The sequence below is a fragment of the Palaemon carinicauda genome, chromosome 45 (genome assembly GCF_036898095.1).
Source record: "Palaemon carinicauda isolate YSFRI2023 chromosome 45, ASM3689809v2, whole genome shotgun sequence".
NCBI classification, from domain to species: Eukaryota; Metazoa; Arthropoda; class Malacostraca; order Decapoda; family Palaemonidae; genus Palaemon; species Palaemon carinicauda.
In genome coordinates, this window is record NC_090769.1 from 19,620,512 (window position 1) to 19,640,263 (window position 19,752).

Here is a 19,752-nt window from a genome sequence, read left to right on the forward strand (position 1 = left end):
AGCTGTCAACCATCTCAAAATTAAGGAGCACTGTCTGTTCCTATCTCTTTCCATGTATCCATGGAGCTCAAAATTAAACTTACATGAGCTGTCAACCATCTCAAAATTAAAGATCACTGTCTGTTCCTATCTCTTTCCATGTATCCATGGAGCTCAAAATTAAACTGACATGAGCAATCAACCATCTCAAAATTAAGGATCACTGTCTGTTCCTATCTCTTTCCTTGTATCCATGGAGCTCAAAATCAAATTGACATGATCAATCAACCATCTCAAAATTAAGGTTCACTGTCTGTTCCAATCTCTTTCCATGTATCCATGGAGCTCAAAATCAAACTGACATGAGCTGTCAACCATCTCAAAATTAAGTCTTGGTGACTATTTTTATCTTGTTTCATGCATCCGTGGAGCTCAAAATCAAACTGACATGAGCTGTCAACCATCTCAAAATTAAGGATCACTGTCTATTCCTATCTCTTTCCATGGAGCCCAATTTATCTGAGAGCCAGCCCTTACTGAAGGATACGAGACTGGGATGGGAAGAAGAACCTTATCTGTGGTGTCCCCTTCTTCATGGAGACTTGGATTGTTAACTAAATGCCTTTGCAAAATGAAAAAAAAAAAGTGATCGCAGCCAGAGAGGAATGGCAATCTATGATCTAACAGTATTCAATAGAAGGTTTTGTAGAAATAGCACCTTTTTGTGCTATAAAAACTAACACAATTTATATTCGTGAAATTTGATCATTGCCTTAACAGTAATATTTTATCTTTTCTTACTGTATTATAGATACAGGCTTGTCACTAAGCTGTAATCATGGTTAATTGTGAGAATGATTTCAACATTGCATGTGTATGATCATCTTTAAATAAGGCTTGTCAGCATACAGTAATCTCTCACTATATAGTGGTTCACCTATCATCCATCAGTACATTGCTGATTTATGAAGATTTATGTAAATCTATATCGCAGACTCCTCTTTATGTAGTAGTGCAGGTTTCTGATGACATTTATGTTTTATAGTTTTCAAATTTTAATCATGCTTTCTTATAGATACATTAGTCATTTTTGGCGTGAAAATTTAAAAGGCAAATTACAATATCACACGTACTCGTGTAACGCTTGCAATCTCATAATATACGAGCACCAAACTTTCCCCCTTAAAATAATCATTTTATCATATATCTCGTTCATTATGCTTGTTCCTTTTTTAAGAATAGGTTATGGTGAACTAACTTTTTTGTCTCAACATCTTTATCCCAACTTCTAGTTGAACAAGTAAAAAATGTAAGAGAGATTGCGTGGTAAAAGCATTGTTAGTAATGGTTATAGCTATAAACAACCGAACGAACAACAGCTATTCTGTTATAGATAACCGATTCAAATAACTTCAGCTGTTTAGCTTGCATTTCAACTTTTGTACAATAGTAAACAATTTCCGTATTTATTACAAATGCCAATTGGACAAAAACTACCTAAAGAATTGGAAGGAAAAATAAGTATCCTTAGTTTTGCAATCAAGCATTGTAAGAGACTCTTCAGCTATGGTAAGCAGCTCTTCTAGGAGAAGGACACTCAAAAATCAAACCATTGCATTCTAGTCTTGGGTAGTGCCATAGCCTCTGTACCATGGTCTTCGACTGTCTTGGTTTAGTGTTCTCTTGCTTTTCGGTACACTCGGGCACACTTCTATCTAGTTTTTCTTCCTCTTGTTTTGTTAGTTTTTATAGTTTTTATAGGAAATATTTATTTTAATGTTGTTACTATACTTAACATATTTTATTTTTCTTTATTTCCTTTCCTCACTGGGCTATTTTCCCTGTTGGGGCCCCTGGGCTTATAGCATCCTGCTTTTCCAACTAGGGTTTTAGCTTAGCATTTAATAATAATAATAATAACTGTTAAGACTCAAATTATCGTGTATCAGCAACGGTGATTCAAATGCCTCTAAACTTCGATATGCAATTCAAATTTATTATGAATAGAATATGAAGAAGTACTTGTAACCTGTTGATTGGTTTAAAAAAAAACCGTCTAACAAATACATCATTGTAAATGCACATAAAGCTCCATAAACCAATAGGAAATGACACATGTTCAATAAGTCCCCTTCAATATCTCGCGTGTAAACAATGGACTTAAAGGGAAAAACATACTTTACATTTTAGTAGACTGATACGTAACTTATTATGCCCCAGCCCCCTATTAACCCTTTTACCCCCAACGGACGTACTGGTACGTTTCACAAAACTCATCCCTTTACCCCCATGGACGTACCAGTACGTCCTTGCAAAAAACTGCTATTTAAATTTGTTTTTGCATATTTTTGATATTGTTTTGAGAAACTTCAGGCATTTTCCAAGAGAATGAGACCAACCTGACCTCTCTATGATGAAAATTAAGGCTGTTAGAGCAATTAAAAAAAAATATACTGCAAAATGTGCTTAAAAAAAAATAACCCCTGAGGGTTAAGGGTTGGAAATTTCCAAATAGCCTGGGGGTAAAATGGTTAAACATGCAGAGAAAAATACCAAACTAGCCAGCACTCATCCATTTCTTAAAGTAAATGCCCGTTTGGCTTGTAGTTAAAGTATCATATATTTATCAAAGTTTATTTCAAATTGAAAAATGTTTTAAGGATGTATAATAGTTTATAGGATTGCTAGGAATGTTCATAAAATCTTAAGATTTAAATTTATGAAGAAAATACGTAAGATATGAAAAGTTTTGAAATGAATTATAATTATATACCGTAGACTTCAGTGTGTGCCTCCGGGTTTTTCAGCGATCACAGGTGGGCCCGGACCTGAATACCCACTATAGCCGAGGGATTACTGTATGTTGTTTTGATTGATTCCTTTGTTTCATGGTAGTCTCACATTCTAGTAATTGCTCTATTCTACTGTTATAAAGACTTGTTGATGATCGACTCATAACTTTTAAATAGCCAAGCTACGTCCTCTTTGGTCACATCGTTGAAATTTACGTCGCACAGCAACCTCATTGTCGTTACAGATGCTCTCTAGTGTAGGGAAGCCCATGAAATTGTGCAAGTATTCTGACCTTATCTTCTTCCTTCTCATGAGTTTCATAGTAGAAGGCAGGGCTTATCCAAACCATCATTGTCTTATCTGTGTCAAAATGCATGCTTACCTCTAGTTCATATCATGAATTCAGAGTTGAAGGTTTTCCATGCTTCTTGGCCATCCTCTTGGCGTGTCAAAATGCATGCTTACCTCTAGTTCATATCATGAATTCAGAGTAGAAGGCTTTCCATGCTTCTTGGCCATCCTCTTGGCGTGTCAAAATGCATGCTTACCTCTAGTTCATATCATGAATTCAGAGTAGAAGGCTTTCCATGCTTCTTGGCCATCCTCTTGGCAGCTAGAGATACATTCTAACTTACGGCTGGAATAGTTTCCTTCTTCTAAAGAATTTTAAAGAACAGTTGAGTTCCCTACTGCAGTAGAATGTTGAGAGCACTTTGTCTTACATAGCTACACCCCACAGGGTTCACTTTGCTTTGAGTGAAGCTCTAGTATCTTTCTTAGGCTTGGAAACTTCACTCCCTTAAATCGGTTCTGTGTTCTGAAGACACGCTTTCAGGACTTTCAAAGCACCTCTGGTTGGAATGAATCATTATTTTAGTTTATTTCATTCGGAAAATCACAATACAGTACTCAATGCGGCTATTTAAAATTAACTCCTATGCTTACAATGCAATTGTTCATAATTCAATTTGCATACAATACATTCAGTTCTCCCGAGAATTTTCTCAACATGACACAGTAAGATATTAAACCATGGTGATACATATTCTAAAGTTGTCCAATAACAACGGAGTACTGATGTCTACATCACCCAAGTACACTTTTTTTTTAACTTACATTATTGAGATCCTTATTGCAAACTTTTGTTGTGTATGAAAAATATTTTTAAAGTTAATTTTGCAAAGCAAGTATTGTAACAGTATAGGTGAACACATTTGGTAAATAATTTTATGCAAGGAATCAGTGTGACTGAAATGGAGTGCAATTAATGAAAATATCAGATCTTCATTATGACTAGTAGTACGTTACTTTGATCTTTTAGGTCTTTTAATTAGAGTGCTTGTTATGCGTTAATTTCAGGAACGGGCGCTCTAATATTCTAACAGCATTTCACTCTAGTATACAAAGCTTTTATTGTTATTGTGCCATATTATTTTTATATATTAGTAAAAGGAAGTCTTTCAGAATTATGGCATATATAATATATATATATATATATATATATATATATATATATATATATATATATATATATATATATATATATATAATATTATATAAACTAAAAATTCTATAGATTTTAGCATTGTTACTGAAGAGGCATATTAATATTTTATTTCAATCAAGACCCAGAGTAACTATATTTAAGGAACAGAATAAACAAACAGTTGTGTATAAAATCCTTTGTAAAAGGCTTACTAACTATCATTCCTTGCTTGCAAGCATGATGAACTTGTGTTGAATTAATTTTCTAAGTTCAGTATACTGTTCTCCATTTGGTATCTAGTAATTATTAGGTAATGGGAAGAAAGTATATATAGAAACGTAGTCTTCATGCAGCGAATAAATTCATGGGAGAAAAATTTATCGATATTTTGATGTATTAAAAAAAAAAATTCTGTGATCATGTCACCATGACAGATAATGGATTAGTGTGGAAAGTTGTGGTGAGATAGTATGTTGGGAAAACCATTACAGTGTTCAAGGTATGATATATTTTATTTAATTTTGAACGCTTTCATAAGCCGTATGATTAATTCAAAGACCCTTCTAAAGATTCTCAAGTCATTGGAGTATTAAGATTAAGTGTGTAAATCTGCATAAAAGAAAAAAAAAATTATTATTTTACCAATTTTGGATAAATATACTGCTGTTGATGAGGCCTTGTAATATTTATGACATAAGATAACAGTAAGCAGTTAAAAACTGGATAAAATTAATTATACATGGAGCAGCTAAATAGTTCCACTGTACTGTATACAGTTTTACAATTAATTTTGGTCAAGCAAACTGAATTATATTAATCATTATAGGCCAGTGTTTAAATCATTAATGGGAAAAAAGGAATATAATTTAAATTTTTCTATCCAAGTGTCTAACATGTCAACATATTATAGGAGGGCAAACGAAACCATCAAATATTTTTATAAACTTGATATACTCTTATGGTGAGTGTCATGGGCATCCATAAGAATTTTGAATTTTTATTTATATAAGGCTTACAATTAATGTCGTTGATAATACACTCATTTTACATAAGCAATAATCTATCAAGATAAAAGAATAAAGTGATTATAGTTACCACAATCACTCTGCTTGAAGCACCATAGAGAATGAATAACAGACGAATTAGGGTCTAAGCACCATAGAGAATGAATAACAGACGAATTAGGGTCCTCTGTAGTAAAGCAGTGTCAAATGTCTTAAGGATACCAAATACAAGAAAAATTTCTCAATCAGAATTGATGAAACGTTAAAGAACGTTACCTCCCTGTTGATGTCTGAATCTGCTGTAGGGCATTGACCTGGTCTGTTCAAGATCACTTAGATTAAAGAAAGAGTTATCCTTACCGTTAGGACCAGCTCTGGGAAAGTTCATCACGTCGTAAAAGATCTTAGTCCTGTGCATGTATTCGATTGTAAAGAATCTTGCCAAAGGGATTCATTCAAAGTAGGAGATACCAAAGACAATAGTTATAGTTTTTGCTTATCAATTTTGAGCTCCATCTTCAAAATTGGGAAGTTGAGTCCATGATTGTGAACTAGAGGAAGGAAGTTTGTGAGTAAATGTTCTATCTTTAAAATTGATGCAAGTATGAACATTTTATTGTGATATGCATGGGAAAAATATCGGTAGAAGGATCGCTTGTTATTGTTTTCCAGGAAAACTAGATAGATAATTATGTCCATCAAAGAAAGGTTATGTGAGAGAATAATATTTGCAATTTAAATGGCTCCTGAATCTATTTATTATCAGATTGGATTTCATTCTCAATCCTTGTATTCTTAAGGGTCTTTTCAGTGTTCCTTTGGCCCCTAGCTGGACTTGCTTTACATTCTTCTGCTCTACCCCCATTCTCCTTTCAATTCTTTGATTTAGCTGTCCAACCTCTCAATTTTTACCTCTTAGTGTAATAAGAATGGCCTCGCAGGGCCTCAGCACCAGGCTATATATCCTAAATTTATAAATTCAATCCGATATTCTTCTCTGGTGTATCCTCCATATCAGATAGAAACAGAACTTGCCCAGGAAAGGTCCCAGTTTGAAAGAAAGAGAATGGCAGTAAAAGTATCAAATATAATATACAGAAATGCAATTGCATATGCTAGAGTTCTTTTTATGTACAGGAGTCAAGTATGAGGTGTTTGTCAAAAGGCTTAAAAATGGCCTTCAGTCTCCCGAGGTACTAAGGTAAATTGTCATAGATGATTTTGTTATTAGGGTCAGCAGAGGTGATCTAACAAGACTAACTATTAGAATTTTCCATGTTTTTTTTTTTTCAGCAATCTGTTGACTTTGTTAATGTAAGAAAGCCTCCCACTTACGTAATCCAAAAGTTATGTTTTGGGAAATGTTTGGCATTGAAGTTTATTTTGGCCATTTCAAATATTGGATGTTTAAAAGGAAAGTAAACTAGGGAATAAATGTATGCTGATTAGCATTGACTTTAGCGTTTAATTAGGTATCCAGTCGGTAAACGGCCAGTTTTGAATAATATTGAGTTAGACTGAGAAAAATTGCAGATGATTTAGGTTTATGGAAAATATGAGGGGAAAGATTTTTATTTCCAGTTTTGAGACTTGAAACAATGTGATATTGTGAAATCACAGAGGATCTTATGGAAACCAAGTACTATGCTGATTAAACTTTTCTCCTATAGTTCCAGGTCATTAAAGCAAAATTTAAATAAGAAATGACTTCTGCCAAGATTTATAAGAACCATAGAAATTTTGAAGCACTAACTTTTAATCATAGGTATATAGTGCTGATCATTGTATTTATAAAAAAAAACTATATCAGTCTCATTTTTAAGTGTGCAATCCTTGGAGATGCTTTCCCAAGTAATGTTTAAAGATTGTCTGCTGGCTGGTTGGCAGCAAACCTCCAGTTCTATCTTGGTGAAAAACTCCCTTATTTTAGTTATTCATACCTGCAAGTCCCATTGATATTATTCTCGAAGCATAAGCCTCTTGATATTGAAGATAAAAAAAAAAAAATAATTCCTCCTATATCCCCCTGCTCCGAATGACATGCTGGTGATAGATCAGCTTAATTTGAGAGGACAATTCCATGTCTAATAACCTATTAGAGCAAGCAAACTTAATGCATTGTTATAATCTTATATTGCTTGATCAACCAGTTTGGAGTTCCTGAATGCCTTGTTTGCTTTTTGTTTAGCTTTTTTTTTATAGTAACATATAGAGCAGGATTAGCAAGAGATGTCTTCTCTGGTTTTTAATGCACATTTCTGTGCCAAATGCTCTGTGACTAGACTTATCGGAAGACTTCCCTTTGGACATCATGCAAGGGTCAACAATATGATGTTAACCTTAGGTGTGCCGAATGTTCCAATAGTCCCAAGAAACTATGACAAGAGTATGTCAAGTTTGTGACTAAAAGGGTTCATATGTCTATAGTGACTAAGAGTAAAAATGCAGTACAGGGGAAAATTCAGATCAGAACTCTGCTTTTTTGTCTAGTCTTGTATATGGCGGCAGAAAGGTAGAGATTAATGTTCAAGCACCGAAGGAAAACTTAATGTCAGGGCAATTAGTTGGGCTTTAATCACAATTACCATGTCCACTTTAATGAAACCCTTTCTTAATTTTATACCATACAGTACACAGTACTATTTCTGAATCTGCTACTTCGGTCTCGTTAGCAGATAGTTTGTCCTGCTTTTCTTATAAAAGCTTACGTAACTTCTGCCTTGTTAATCGCTATCCTACAGTATCTGGACAATGTTGCTTTCGATAATGAAGTATCTATGGTTGATACTTTCGTTGTTCCGTTGAATTGCAGTAGGGAATCAACTCTTTCAATACACGCTTTGATTCTTTTTGTTTCCTTCCCTTTGTCTGCAAATAAGGGGATTGGTTTCACGATTCCTGAATCTTCTATAGTGCCACCTTTGGAAAACTAGACAGGGTGGGATACTGAATGCTTCAATTTGCCTGAGAGTGATCCTTTGGTTTGACAGCCAATCAGCAGCCAAGATACAGATCAGCGTGCTCTGATTGGTTGTGTCTTCTCTACCGGCCAATAGCGCGCCGTGTACAAAATCATCTGGGCAATTTAGGCTACTCTCCTCACACTTCCTGTGTTTTTATTTTCCATACAGATGCGCAATTCTTTGTTGTGTCAACTCTAGCTTGCTATGTGTTTTTTACTTTCGGATAAATTAAACAACAATAAATTGCTTTCACTGCGAATCCAATTTTTTTTTTTTTTATTACTGTAATTTAGTTTATTAATCTTATAGACCCATAAATGACTATTTAAAAAAAAATTAATTAAAATGTGAAACAATATGAAAATTATCTTCCCGCAGAAACCCGCGATATAAAGAGAACACTGTGATATATATATAGTTTTACGTACTTTGTGTATTTATAAATCCGCGATAAGTGAACCATGATATGGTGAGGGATTACTGTATAATCTCTATAAAGATTTCTGCATATTTTTAATAATAAGGAAAGGCAAGCATATTGCCAGGATTGGTTGGGGGAAAATTAGAGGTATTATGACCATGATACACAATAATTTCATTTAGTATTCCCAGCCATTCCAAAAACTACCTATTGATGACATTCTTATTTTGTTCAAAGGATGTTTGATATTAAAATAGTATATAAAACTAAAAGAAGAGGTATATTTGTGATTGTCCAACTGCAATGGTTTGGACAATATTGTATATACTGGTACAAACATATCTATACCATACAATCAAATGCTAAAATACTTCAGAATTAATAGTGAAGACTATGATGAATCCATATCTAGTAAATGGTTATATTCTTTATACCGATAACTATTATACAAGCCTCACTCTTAAGTACATTCTGCTGTGAGAACAATAATGTCCTTGTGGGTACTGAGCTGGCATTTGAAAAATGTGGATGCAGTGATAAGAAAGTAGATCCCTTCATTGGATCAAAGTACGAGATATCGCAAAAAGACATTTCATGACTGAAGAGCCTATTTTGAAATAGGATGTTGTAGTCAAATACGTGAGACATGATGCGCCTCGTAGATAAATCAGACACTAAATACAGATACTTTAAAATATACAGGAAAATCAAAGTGGTACTGTACCAGAAATTATCTTCCCATTTATTACCTCTGCCATCGAAGTTGGGAGGTTATGTTTTCACCCTAGTTTGTCTGTTGTTTGTGAATAACTTCCTGCCCACAAATTTACTTAGAATAATGAAACTTTCAGGGATGAATTATGTTGAGATGTGGAAGCTATTCAATTTTGAAAGTTTTGGGTAAAAGATCGACTGGATTAACCCTAACCTTAACTCCAGGTTCACATGTGGTTGTCACACTGACTTCAAATATGCCTACCGTCTAAATTGATTCTGAGAAAGGCAATCTTGTTTTGAGAAATAAGCTGCTGTGGCAGAGGTCTGCACTCTGGGTGCTTTTCTAGTTAAATATATGTTTTAGATGCTTACAACCTCCAAAAACACAATAAAAATTGTCTAAAGGCAGTTTTCCTTGAATGTGGTTTTAATGTCGATAAAAGACATGCAAGCCCTCAGTACAGGCCTCTTTGATCAAACAGTGATAACCCTACGGAGACCGCTTAAAGCCAACACAGCAATAGGTTTATACATCAACAACATATTGTGGATTTATATGACAAAACCTTGAGATGACGTCACCTCATCTGAGATACTGATATCATTGAGGTTAAAATCAATTGAGTTTGTCCAATAAAAAGACTTGCCAATAACAAGATGGGCACAAGAAGTGAGCCTTACCTACATTCAACAAAAGTCAAAGCCCATGAATGCTAGATAGACACTTGAGAAGTAAAGTTCTCCACTACTGTATATGGAACAGGAATTTTGAGGCTATGTGGAGATGCAGCCAGCAGATAATCTTTTAATTATTGGGAAAAGGAGTGACTAGGATTTTAAACTACTTACGAATGATGGGTTCGTAAAAAAGGAAAAAAAAAGTGCTAGGACTCTAGTAATGATAGCAACTATTTTGTTATTCATTAAACTTATAGCCTTCAGTTTATGGTAGTATTTCTTTAACTTCAATTTTAAAAAAAACTTCAAGTTAGGAGATTTTCCAAATTAGCTCATGATGCTATTATTTTTTGGCCTTTCAGATCATGTTTTGTGTAGAAATAATCTGTAGTGTGTGGGACAAGCTTGAGCTTAGTAAAAATTGGGCTTAACTGGGAGCTTAATTGCTAACAGAAGGTCTTCCAAGGTTTGATAATTTGCAGGTGAAGAAATTATACTAAAAATGGTGTAGCACTCTCCCCTAGAAAATAAAGATTATTCTTAAGATAGATCTGTCCTTTGTTATGTGCAATACATTGATTTATATTTTTTATTAGAATGCTGAAGTGATACACAATAGTTGTGATACTGTACGTTTTTTCTAGTTTGTATTTTTAGCCTCGGAAATTTTCATTTATAGGCGCATGATTTGGCAGAGCTGTCATTAAAGAGGCCCAGTAGGCATGCTCTCTCTCTCTCTCTCTCTCTCTCTCTCCTCTCTCTCTCTCTCTCTCTCTCTCTCTCTCTCTCTCTCTCTCTCTCTCTCTCTCTCTCTCTCTCTCTCTCTCTCTCTCTCTCTCTCTCATTCCAGTGAAAGTAAAGTACTGTAGTGCAGAAGCTTTTCTTTTACAGGACCATGTAGATTAAGTTTCCTCCAGAGTTTTCTTAGGAAAAAAGTTTTTCCCTTTCCTGTTTATGACAGCTTTTAGCTTTAATCATACTGCTTGTGAGTCCTGTTTCGTAATTTATCCCTTTGGGCCAAGTAATGCGATTCCCTCCCATTCAATCCCGTAGGCCTCTCGTATTCTGGTAAGGATGCAAACGGCAACTGCCTTTGGAACGGCTGTGCTAATGTCAAGATTGGAACATACGAAGGCGCCACAACCTTTGGCCACATGATTGCTTCTTTCAACACTAATACAAACGCTTGGGTAGCACAGTAAGTAGGTGCTTATGCTCCAGCTCCCGTGTTTTTGTGTCGTTCCATTCTTTTTTCTGCTTTCAGGGTAGAGCTGTAGCTACATAAATGTAATTACTTGTTTATAGTTATTATTCGTAATTTCCCCTTGTAGGTTATAGAAAAGTATTTAGATTTCAGGTGTAAAATTTAAATACCCTCTATGCTGAAAGTGAATTGATTTTGGTGTTGCAAAATATATGTGCTTTTGTTGTAGCTAAAGGTGATAAATTCTTATTCTGGGTATGCAATTTTTTTTTTTTTTTCTAAAGTGTATGTAACCTTTGGAATATGGGTAAAAAGTTGTTGAAATACGGTATCTAGTTGACTATTTACACTTCGGAACATTTTTCCTCTGCATGTAGGAAGAATGAGTCGACTGGATCAATATGCATTTTATCGAGGAACAACATTCGTAAATTTCTGTAACTTGAATGACTGCTATATGTACATTGTATTCATTAGGTACATGAATGTCTGTGAAAGGTTAGAAGTATAGCAGTTTCTTAGGGAAGTCATACAGTAAACCTTCAAAGAACTTGACCGAGAAAGTTTTATAGTTTTGGATCTTTAAAAAAAAATACTGTACGTTATATGGCTAAACAAATGTTGCTGGGTCACTACCCAATTTAGTTATGAATTTTGATCAAATCTTTGTAAAAAAGAAATAGTTTACCCTAGTCTTTTCTTCTGCTGAATATCTGAGGTTCCTGGATATAAAGTTTTTGTTGAGATCTTTATGACATCTGGTTCTTTGAGGGTATCTATTGTAATTCTTCCTAAGGTATTGGGAGGATCTTCATTGTGAAGTAGTTATTAGTCCAAAGAAAGTATCTGGCTTTTGATAGCATGCATCTCTGGTTCTGTGTTGTATCATTGTTTAAAGTTAAGGGAAATTACCTTTGCATTAAGAATGCTTTGCAACCATTTTCTTTTAAAGAGTTAGTGACTATCGAAGTAAGGGAATGCTATATTACCTGAGATAGGCCATATACCGTATAGTCACTACTTAATTGAAGTAAGGGAATATTACCTAAGATATGCTACGTATAGATAAGTGTTAATGGTATTATACCTTGGACCTAGAACTGTATTGTGTTATTCCTATTATTTTTCAACCATTTCCCATTTTCCTAATCTATCTTTACAATTTCAACATTTCCTTGTCCCAGTTTCCACTTCTTGTTAATGAAGACATTTTCAGGCAGCTACGAAAGTTTTATGATGTGACTTCTGGCCTTGCGTCATTTTACTAATTCATGATGATAAAGCCTTTTTATAATAGCCACCATTGACGTTTTGGTATTTCATGTCCCTTACGGAAAAAATATTGATGTTTGTTATAATGGGTTCCGTATTTGGTATTTTATGACCACAAAGTAAAATAAGAAAAAGTAATCTCTTGAAAAATATATTATAGGATTTTAGATTAGGGGAATGTTTGTTACCTTTTTTTCTCTTGATGTATCTTTTAAAGGCCAAATTTTAAGTGCCTCCGTATGTATACTATTTCAGTTAATGATTGATTGATATATACAATGCTAATTGGTATGCAGGAAAAGTTACCAAATACAAAACATGCCTCAAATGAATGGTTGTTAGTCTGCATGTATGCAAAATTAGTTTATGCAAACAGAAAATAAGAGAGAATAAAAATGTGAAATAAATCCAATAATCATATATTCTTGAATACATTTTTAAATTTTGTGTGATTTCTTGCGTGGGTTGCGTTGTGCATTATTTCTGTCCGCTGTTCCCCAAGCTTTGCATGCTGCTTATGCAGCTGATTTTGTTGTAGCATTTACAGTGTCTAGAATAAGGTTTGTAATTTTGAGCTTGTGCTGTCTACACTATCATGGTTTATACGGATCTAGAGTGCACAAGTTGTGCGTGTACAAACCATGCTGAAACAAATTAAGTTTATGAAAGTGTTTTCCTATGAATAAGGAAACTAGTGTACAGTTCTAGGTTTGATATATAAGGACAGGAATACAGCTACGTAAGAGACCAAGGCTAGATTTCGTCACCGAGTGAAGATTTAACCTTTCGAGAATATTGTGAAAGACGTTGAAGTGAATTTGGCAAACTATATTATTTCACTTGGAAAGCCTTTGGTGATATCTGTCAGAAGATTACCAAACCTCTCATGGGCCAAAGACAAGGCACTAGTTACACCAAGATCTTGTCTAATGTTAGTGTGATTTGTCCCATTATTGTACAGTAGTTCAAATAAAGTAAAACATTAGTACTTGCTAAAAATTTTTAAGGCAAAGTACCATCTGTAATGAAGGGGGGAAACCACCCCACTATTATCTCCCATCCATCATCAGGAAATCAGAAATACATTTTTTATCCTCATCATGAAAGCATACGTAACAATTCGCAAGTAAAATTAATACGGTAGAAGCAGTTCATGAAAGATCAGCTGTATTTAGAAGGCAATTTTACGCTCGTATAGAAACTTACGAGACTTGTCGCAGCTTGATGATCAGGGATCTGACCATGGAGACATTACTTCTGGTTGACTGCCATTTTCTTTCTTTTTAAGAACTGAAGTGTCTTGAGGCAATTGTGTTTGTTAATTGTGAGTAATGGGTTGTATGTGAAAAGATTATATTGTGGCCGAAATCAGAAGTATAGCCTCTCATATATGAAGGCTTTTAATATAAGCAAGCAGGACAGTAATGAACGAAGTAGATTAAACCTAGTTAGGGTAGGAAATTTTACCACGCTTGCTAATTAGATGTTTATAGTTTAGCCATAGAAATCATATGATCACCTCACAGTATCAAGTTAGAAATGTAGTAGTATAATAAATACCGTTGAGTTTTGTATTGTGACCTTCCTAAAATATTCGACTGTTAATGGTAAGTGTTTGAAACACGTCTCTTGAGGTTTTCAGAATCAATATTTTAAGTTTGTCTAAAAATGTGATATTTGCTACATTAATTCCAATTCATTTAAAAAAAATTTATTTCTTCAGGTCAGCACATTTTAGTGAGCGCACTAAGACTCCGTCAAATACAATGATTGTCGAGTTACATTTGGATTTGATTATTTTTCCTGTTATAGTCCATTTCTTTTAGCGATGCATATTTGCACCGACTCGCGGCGGTGCCCTTTTAGCTCGGAAAAGTTTCCTGATCGCTGATTGGTTAGAATTATCTTGTCCAACCAATCAGCGATCCGGAAACTTTTCCGAGCCAAAAGGGCACCGCTGCGAGTCGGTGCAAATATGCATCGCTAAAAGAAATGGACTATAGTTGATGTACCATGTAGATACATGGTATAAAGGGTTCTTTTGCACATCTGTATTGAATACCTCTGCTTTAGAAGAAATTGCTCTCTCGGGGACTTTGGTCATTGTTACATTGGACTGTTCTCAACTCATTTATCTTTAAATCTCTGCTCTTTTATATGGGTGGCTTACATGTTCTTCTTAGCTTTGCTTCCTTCACTAATTAAACATAATGCTCAGTGCTGCATGTTGTGTTTGTATATGATGTAAGCATGTCCTTTAGATTTAACTGACTTGAGGCATGAGTTCTGTATTTTAGTGCATTATCAGAATTAATTATTTGACTTTGTTGTAACTTTTTATTTTCTGTAAGGTATGTATAAAATAAATTTCTGATATGATGCTCCGTCGTATTTAAGAGTTTTGGAGATTTTTTAAATGTGAAAAAATTACTTTTAGGAAGAATATTTTTATATGAAATTCTATTATTATTTTTTTTTGCCTAATGCAGTAAGTACTCAGAAAGTCAGAAAACTCCATAAGTAGGTATGGATCTTACAAGACATAATTTTCTATCACATAGCTCCTGCTAAACATCACTGCAATTATTTCAGACTTCAGTCTCATACAGTGTCATGTTCGTTTAAATTGCATATTTTTTTCAGTTTTAATTGTTTAATATTGCCTTTGTGTTTATTATTTGTTATTGATTTTATTAGGATTTATAACAAAACAATTAGAGGATTTTTTTTAAATTTCTGGTTGTATTTTGTGAGCTAACTTCACTCTACTGCTATCAAGAATATCCATATTTATTTGTACATAGAAAATATCAAAGCAAATATTGTATAACTTATTTAGAAAATCTCTTATAGAAAACAATTGCAAATAGAGATATGAAACAAAATAGTTAACTTTGAATTGTTTCTAGTAAGTAATGTTTGCTAATTTGAACTGGAAACATCCTGTGAATTTCCATTCAGTACTTCAGAAGTCTAGAATCAAATGCATTATACTCAACTGTTTATTTGCATCCATTTCTTTATTTCTTTGATAATTATGATGTTCATAGTGCTTCTTTCTCAAAGCTTGGTTTGATACCTACATTTACCCTAAGACTAATATGTTTCCCATCTTCTTTCCTTCTACTAGCCTTACCTTTCTTGTGAAATATTGACTTGATCATACAGTTGATAGAAAATACCTCTCCTTGGGTACACCGTAATTCCTTTGTCTTCTAAGTTGACTTGTCACACTTATTTGGTATAGACGGTTGCTTTCCTATATCTAGATTGTAATTTTCTAGTGAGTGTTGGTTTATTAGTGGATTACAGAGGATGTCTTCCTCAGGAATTGTTAGTAATACTTGTGAGAGTTGTTTAAGGGCATTGTTGCTGGGTCTTCATGATTCTCATTCTCTTTGTGTCAGGTGCCGAGGGTAAGATTGTGATTTGAATACAGGTAAACATTGTAATGAATATGAATATTTTTTACAGTTTCTCTAAGGAAGAAGTACTGTATGACAGCTGATATCTGTCAAGGAAATGATCCTAAAATGAAGTTAAATGTTTAGCTCTAGAGAAAATCAAGAAGTGCTAAGCTTGTTGAATATGTACTAATACAGTATTTACTTAAATTTATCTGTACTGTAAGTCAGTGTAGTTTTTTCTGGGGTTTGAAAATACACATGGTTGGGTAATATGAAAATTGTGTAGTTTTTACAACCTTGATAGTGGGGATGTTTTTGAGAACCCAATATGGTAGCTCGAGTTGTAATAGATTGTTTAGTTTACGGTTGGCACTACAGTTGAAAAATTAGTCTTAGATGCGTAATATAGTTTATTATTCTAAGACATTGGAATTCCTATCTCATTCCTCTACTAACATCATCTCCATCAGTGTGTGAGACTGTACACTATGAACATCAGTGGAGTTTCATAGAAATAAATGAAATTTTAATAAGATATATTATTTCTATACTCGCCTGATATTTCCCTCATCCTCATGTCAAGAGGCTGGTGATTTACTTTTGACCTAAAGACTGGAAAAAAGGAAAAAGAATTATGGTGTACCTGCTCTGAAGTAATTGTCATTAACAACCAGATAGTATCAGTAATTCACAAGGGGCATAAGACTATTACAAGGAAAGAAAAAAAAATCAGTTTTAGGTATTAAACCAATCTTTGAGAGAGAATCGCTCTGAGCATCAGGTGGAAATAGAAATAAATTTTATCGTAAACTTTGGTGTTTATTCTTTAGGTTTATTGTATATATTGTATACATTGTATATATGTATATATACTTGTATATATATGGTTATAGCCTGCCTCAGTTTGTTCTATGTGTAATACAAAACATATATATATTAGTTATTACTTGGATGTGTGAAGCAAACAGATGGTAACTGATGTTGAAATAGACTATAACAGAGATTTAGTATATGATCACTGATAGTAGGTAGTGCATTTCTTTAGTGTTGGACATATTTTAAAGTATTTGGTATAAGCTTATTGTTTCCTCAGAGTTATGGTTACAATATGACTAATTATTCAATGTTTTGAATTACATATTTGTGTTTATTTTGTATCTGATATTCATTTATTAATATTCTTTTATCAAGTCTCTCTCTCTCTCTCTCTCTCTCTCTCTCTCTCTCTCTCTCTCTCTCTCTCTCTCTCTCTCTCTCTCTCTCTCTCTCTCTCTCTCTCTCTCTCTACACCTTTTTAGTAAATTTGCTAGAAATCAAATTATGCTCCAAAGGTTAGAGCCCCCTTTAGTCCCACTTGATGAGTACTTACTGTATGTAACATTTTAGTTAGTATAAACTAAGTGCAAAATTCATTACTATTATTTTTATTGAGTTGGTACTAATATGTATTTTATTTGTTCTCTCACTTTTTGTAAGGTATGTCTACAAACGACTGAGATTCTTAAACAACCGTTACATATCTCAAACTGCTGCACTCGTTTTCTTAGCTGTGTGGCACGGACTCCATTCAGGGTATTATGCCTGTTTCTTTATGGAGTTTGTTGTAATGAACTTTGAAAAAGATGTGAGTATGGTTCAATTGTTGTTTGTTAGAATTTTAGCCTTTTATTTTCTTTGTTCTTACACATATACAAAACAGTCGTCCTTTAATGGGAGTATGATTTCAGTGTAGCTGGAATGCACCTTTTAAAATTTTATAGTAAGGTGTCAGTGTTTGGTGGAAGGGAATCCAGCCCTACTCCCCCTCCCATACTAGCACACTCAATTGTCACTTTCATTTCAGCCAGAGAGAAGTATACATGGATCCTCTCCCCTTAACAAAACTTCTGTGGTTAATATTTTTCTTTTTCAAAGTTTGTGTGATTAATATGGAGGTGCCATGTGCAGGCATGCAGACCTGTCCTGGAAACCTCGTTGCAATTGTGGCAGGTATATGTCCTGGCAGAAGGTGGACCCTGTTCTTTATGTCCTTTTTGCAATTGTCAGAATACAGCAGATGGAGAATAAAGTCCATGAAGGATTCTTTGTCTTTAGATCATCCCCTAAGCTGAAAAAGTCCTTGAGCTTTCTTTTTTCCCCTTCCAGTGCTGAGGCTCGTGCAGGAAAATTACAGAAGGAAGGTGACCCCGCTCTTCCTCTTGTAATGATCCTGCTATTGCTGACAAAGATTCCTTTATGTATGAGAAGCATCACCCAGAAATCTCCAGGGTGAAGAGGGTGATCCAGTTTTTGCGAGAGCTTCTCTCCATTGCATGAATATGGCTCTGCCCTCTTGTAAACGTTATGATGAAGGAGAGGTATACAGCCTACAAGGCCTTCTTTCATTCTCCCCATTTCTGACCAGGAGTTCAGCTGGAAAATAAATTTCTCTTTCCAGAGGAGTTCATTTACTATTTGGAAGAATTTTTAATAATAGGTTTCAAGGTGGTGATTTTTAACAGGAGGATGCCCTACTCAACTTAATTAGCCCATAGATTCAGCAGCACCCAATGAGGTAAGCCTCCTTTCTGGTGAAGGGTACAAGGTAAATTACTCCCCTTGGAGCAGACCCCTATTTCCAATAGCAGCCCACATCCAAGTTTCAACAATAAACCTCAAAGGTAGTAGGTTGGCCAGGGCACCAGCCACCCGTTGAGATACTACCGCTAGAGAGTTATGGGGTCTTTTGACTGGCCAGACAGTACTACATTGGATCCCCCTCTCTGGTTACGGTTCATTTTCCCTTTGCCTACATACACACTGAATAGTCTGGCATATTCTTTACATATTCTCCTCTATCCTCATACACCTGACAACACAGATTACCAAACAATTCTTCATCACCCAAGGGGTTACTGGACTGTAATTGTTCAGTGCCACTTTCCTCTTGGTAAGGGTAGAAGAGACTCTTTAGCTATGGTAAGCAGCTCTTCTAGGAGAAGGACACTCCAAAATCAAACCACTGTTCTCTAGTCTTGGGTAGTGCCATAGCCTCTGTACCATGGCCTTTCACTGTCTTGGGTTAGAGTTCTCTTGCTTGAGGGTACACTCGAGCACACTCTCCTATCTTATTTCTCTTCCTCTTGTTTTGTTAAAGTTTTTATAGTCTATATAGGAGATATTTATTGTTGTTACTCTTCTTAGAATATTTTATTTTCCTTTTTTCCTTTCCGCACTGAGCTATTTTCCCTGTTGGAGCCCCTGGGCTTATAGCATACTGCTTTTCCAACTAGGGTTGTAGCTTAGTAAGTAATAATAATAATAATAATAATATAACCCATAATTTCAGTCCGGCAGAGGAGCCATGGCAATCAACAGGTCCTTACGAAGGCATAGCAAGAGGAGATGAGTGCAGTATTTTATCTTCTTCCTCTTCCTCGTGGGTTCATTGTAAATCTTGATAAAACAACAGCAGAGATCTTGGATTATGGATCCTAGATTAAGCTATTGCCTTTCTTAACTGGACTCAAAATCTTTCTCCCCTCTACTGATTAGTTTCAATTCCTCCCTCTTGGACTTGGTCCATTCAGTGTTCTTGAGGTAGAAATCTGCTTGATGTTGAGGAGCAGAGCTGTGCAAGTAGTCTCACCAGTTTTTGCCCCCTCACAAAATGTGCATTTTTTTTAATCATAGTTTGGACATTTGCCTAACTTGTTGATTGATATAAGCTTACCCCGCTCTATTGTCTCTTTCTGTGCTTATTCTTATACTGTAAGTTTAAACACATTGAAGATATATAACAGAAGCAATCTCTCTTGTGTATAGTCCATTTCTTTTAGCGAGGCAGAT

The 19,752-nt window shown here is 34.7% G+C and overlaps 1 protein-coding gene across 2 annotated transcripts in view; it reads left to right on the forward strand.

The window, feature by feature from the left end:
• The window catches only part of nes (lysophosphatidylcholine acyltransferase 3 protein nessy), a 76,085-nt gene that overhangs the window by 48,318 nt on the left and 8,015 nt on the right, over nt 1–19,752 (forward strand). Inside the window, exons 8-9 of one of the 2 annotated variants that reach the window (XM_068367158.1) lie at nt 11,095–11,239; nt 17,401–17,548. In XM_068367158.1, coding sequence (XP_068223259.1) covers nt 11,095–11,239; nt 17,401–17,548 — 293 coding nt within the window. The remainder of the gene's footprint in view (nt 1–11,094; nt 11,240–17,400; nt 17,549–19,752) is intronic. The other variant, XM_068367159.1, reaches the window with a different exon arrangement.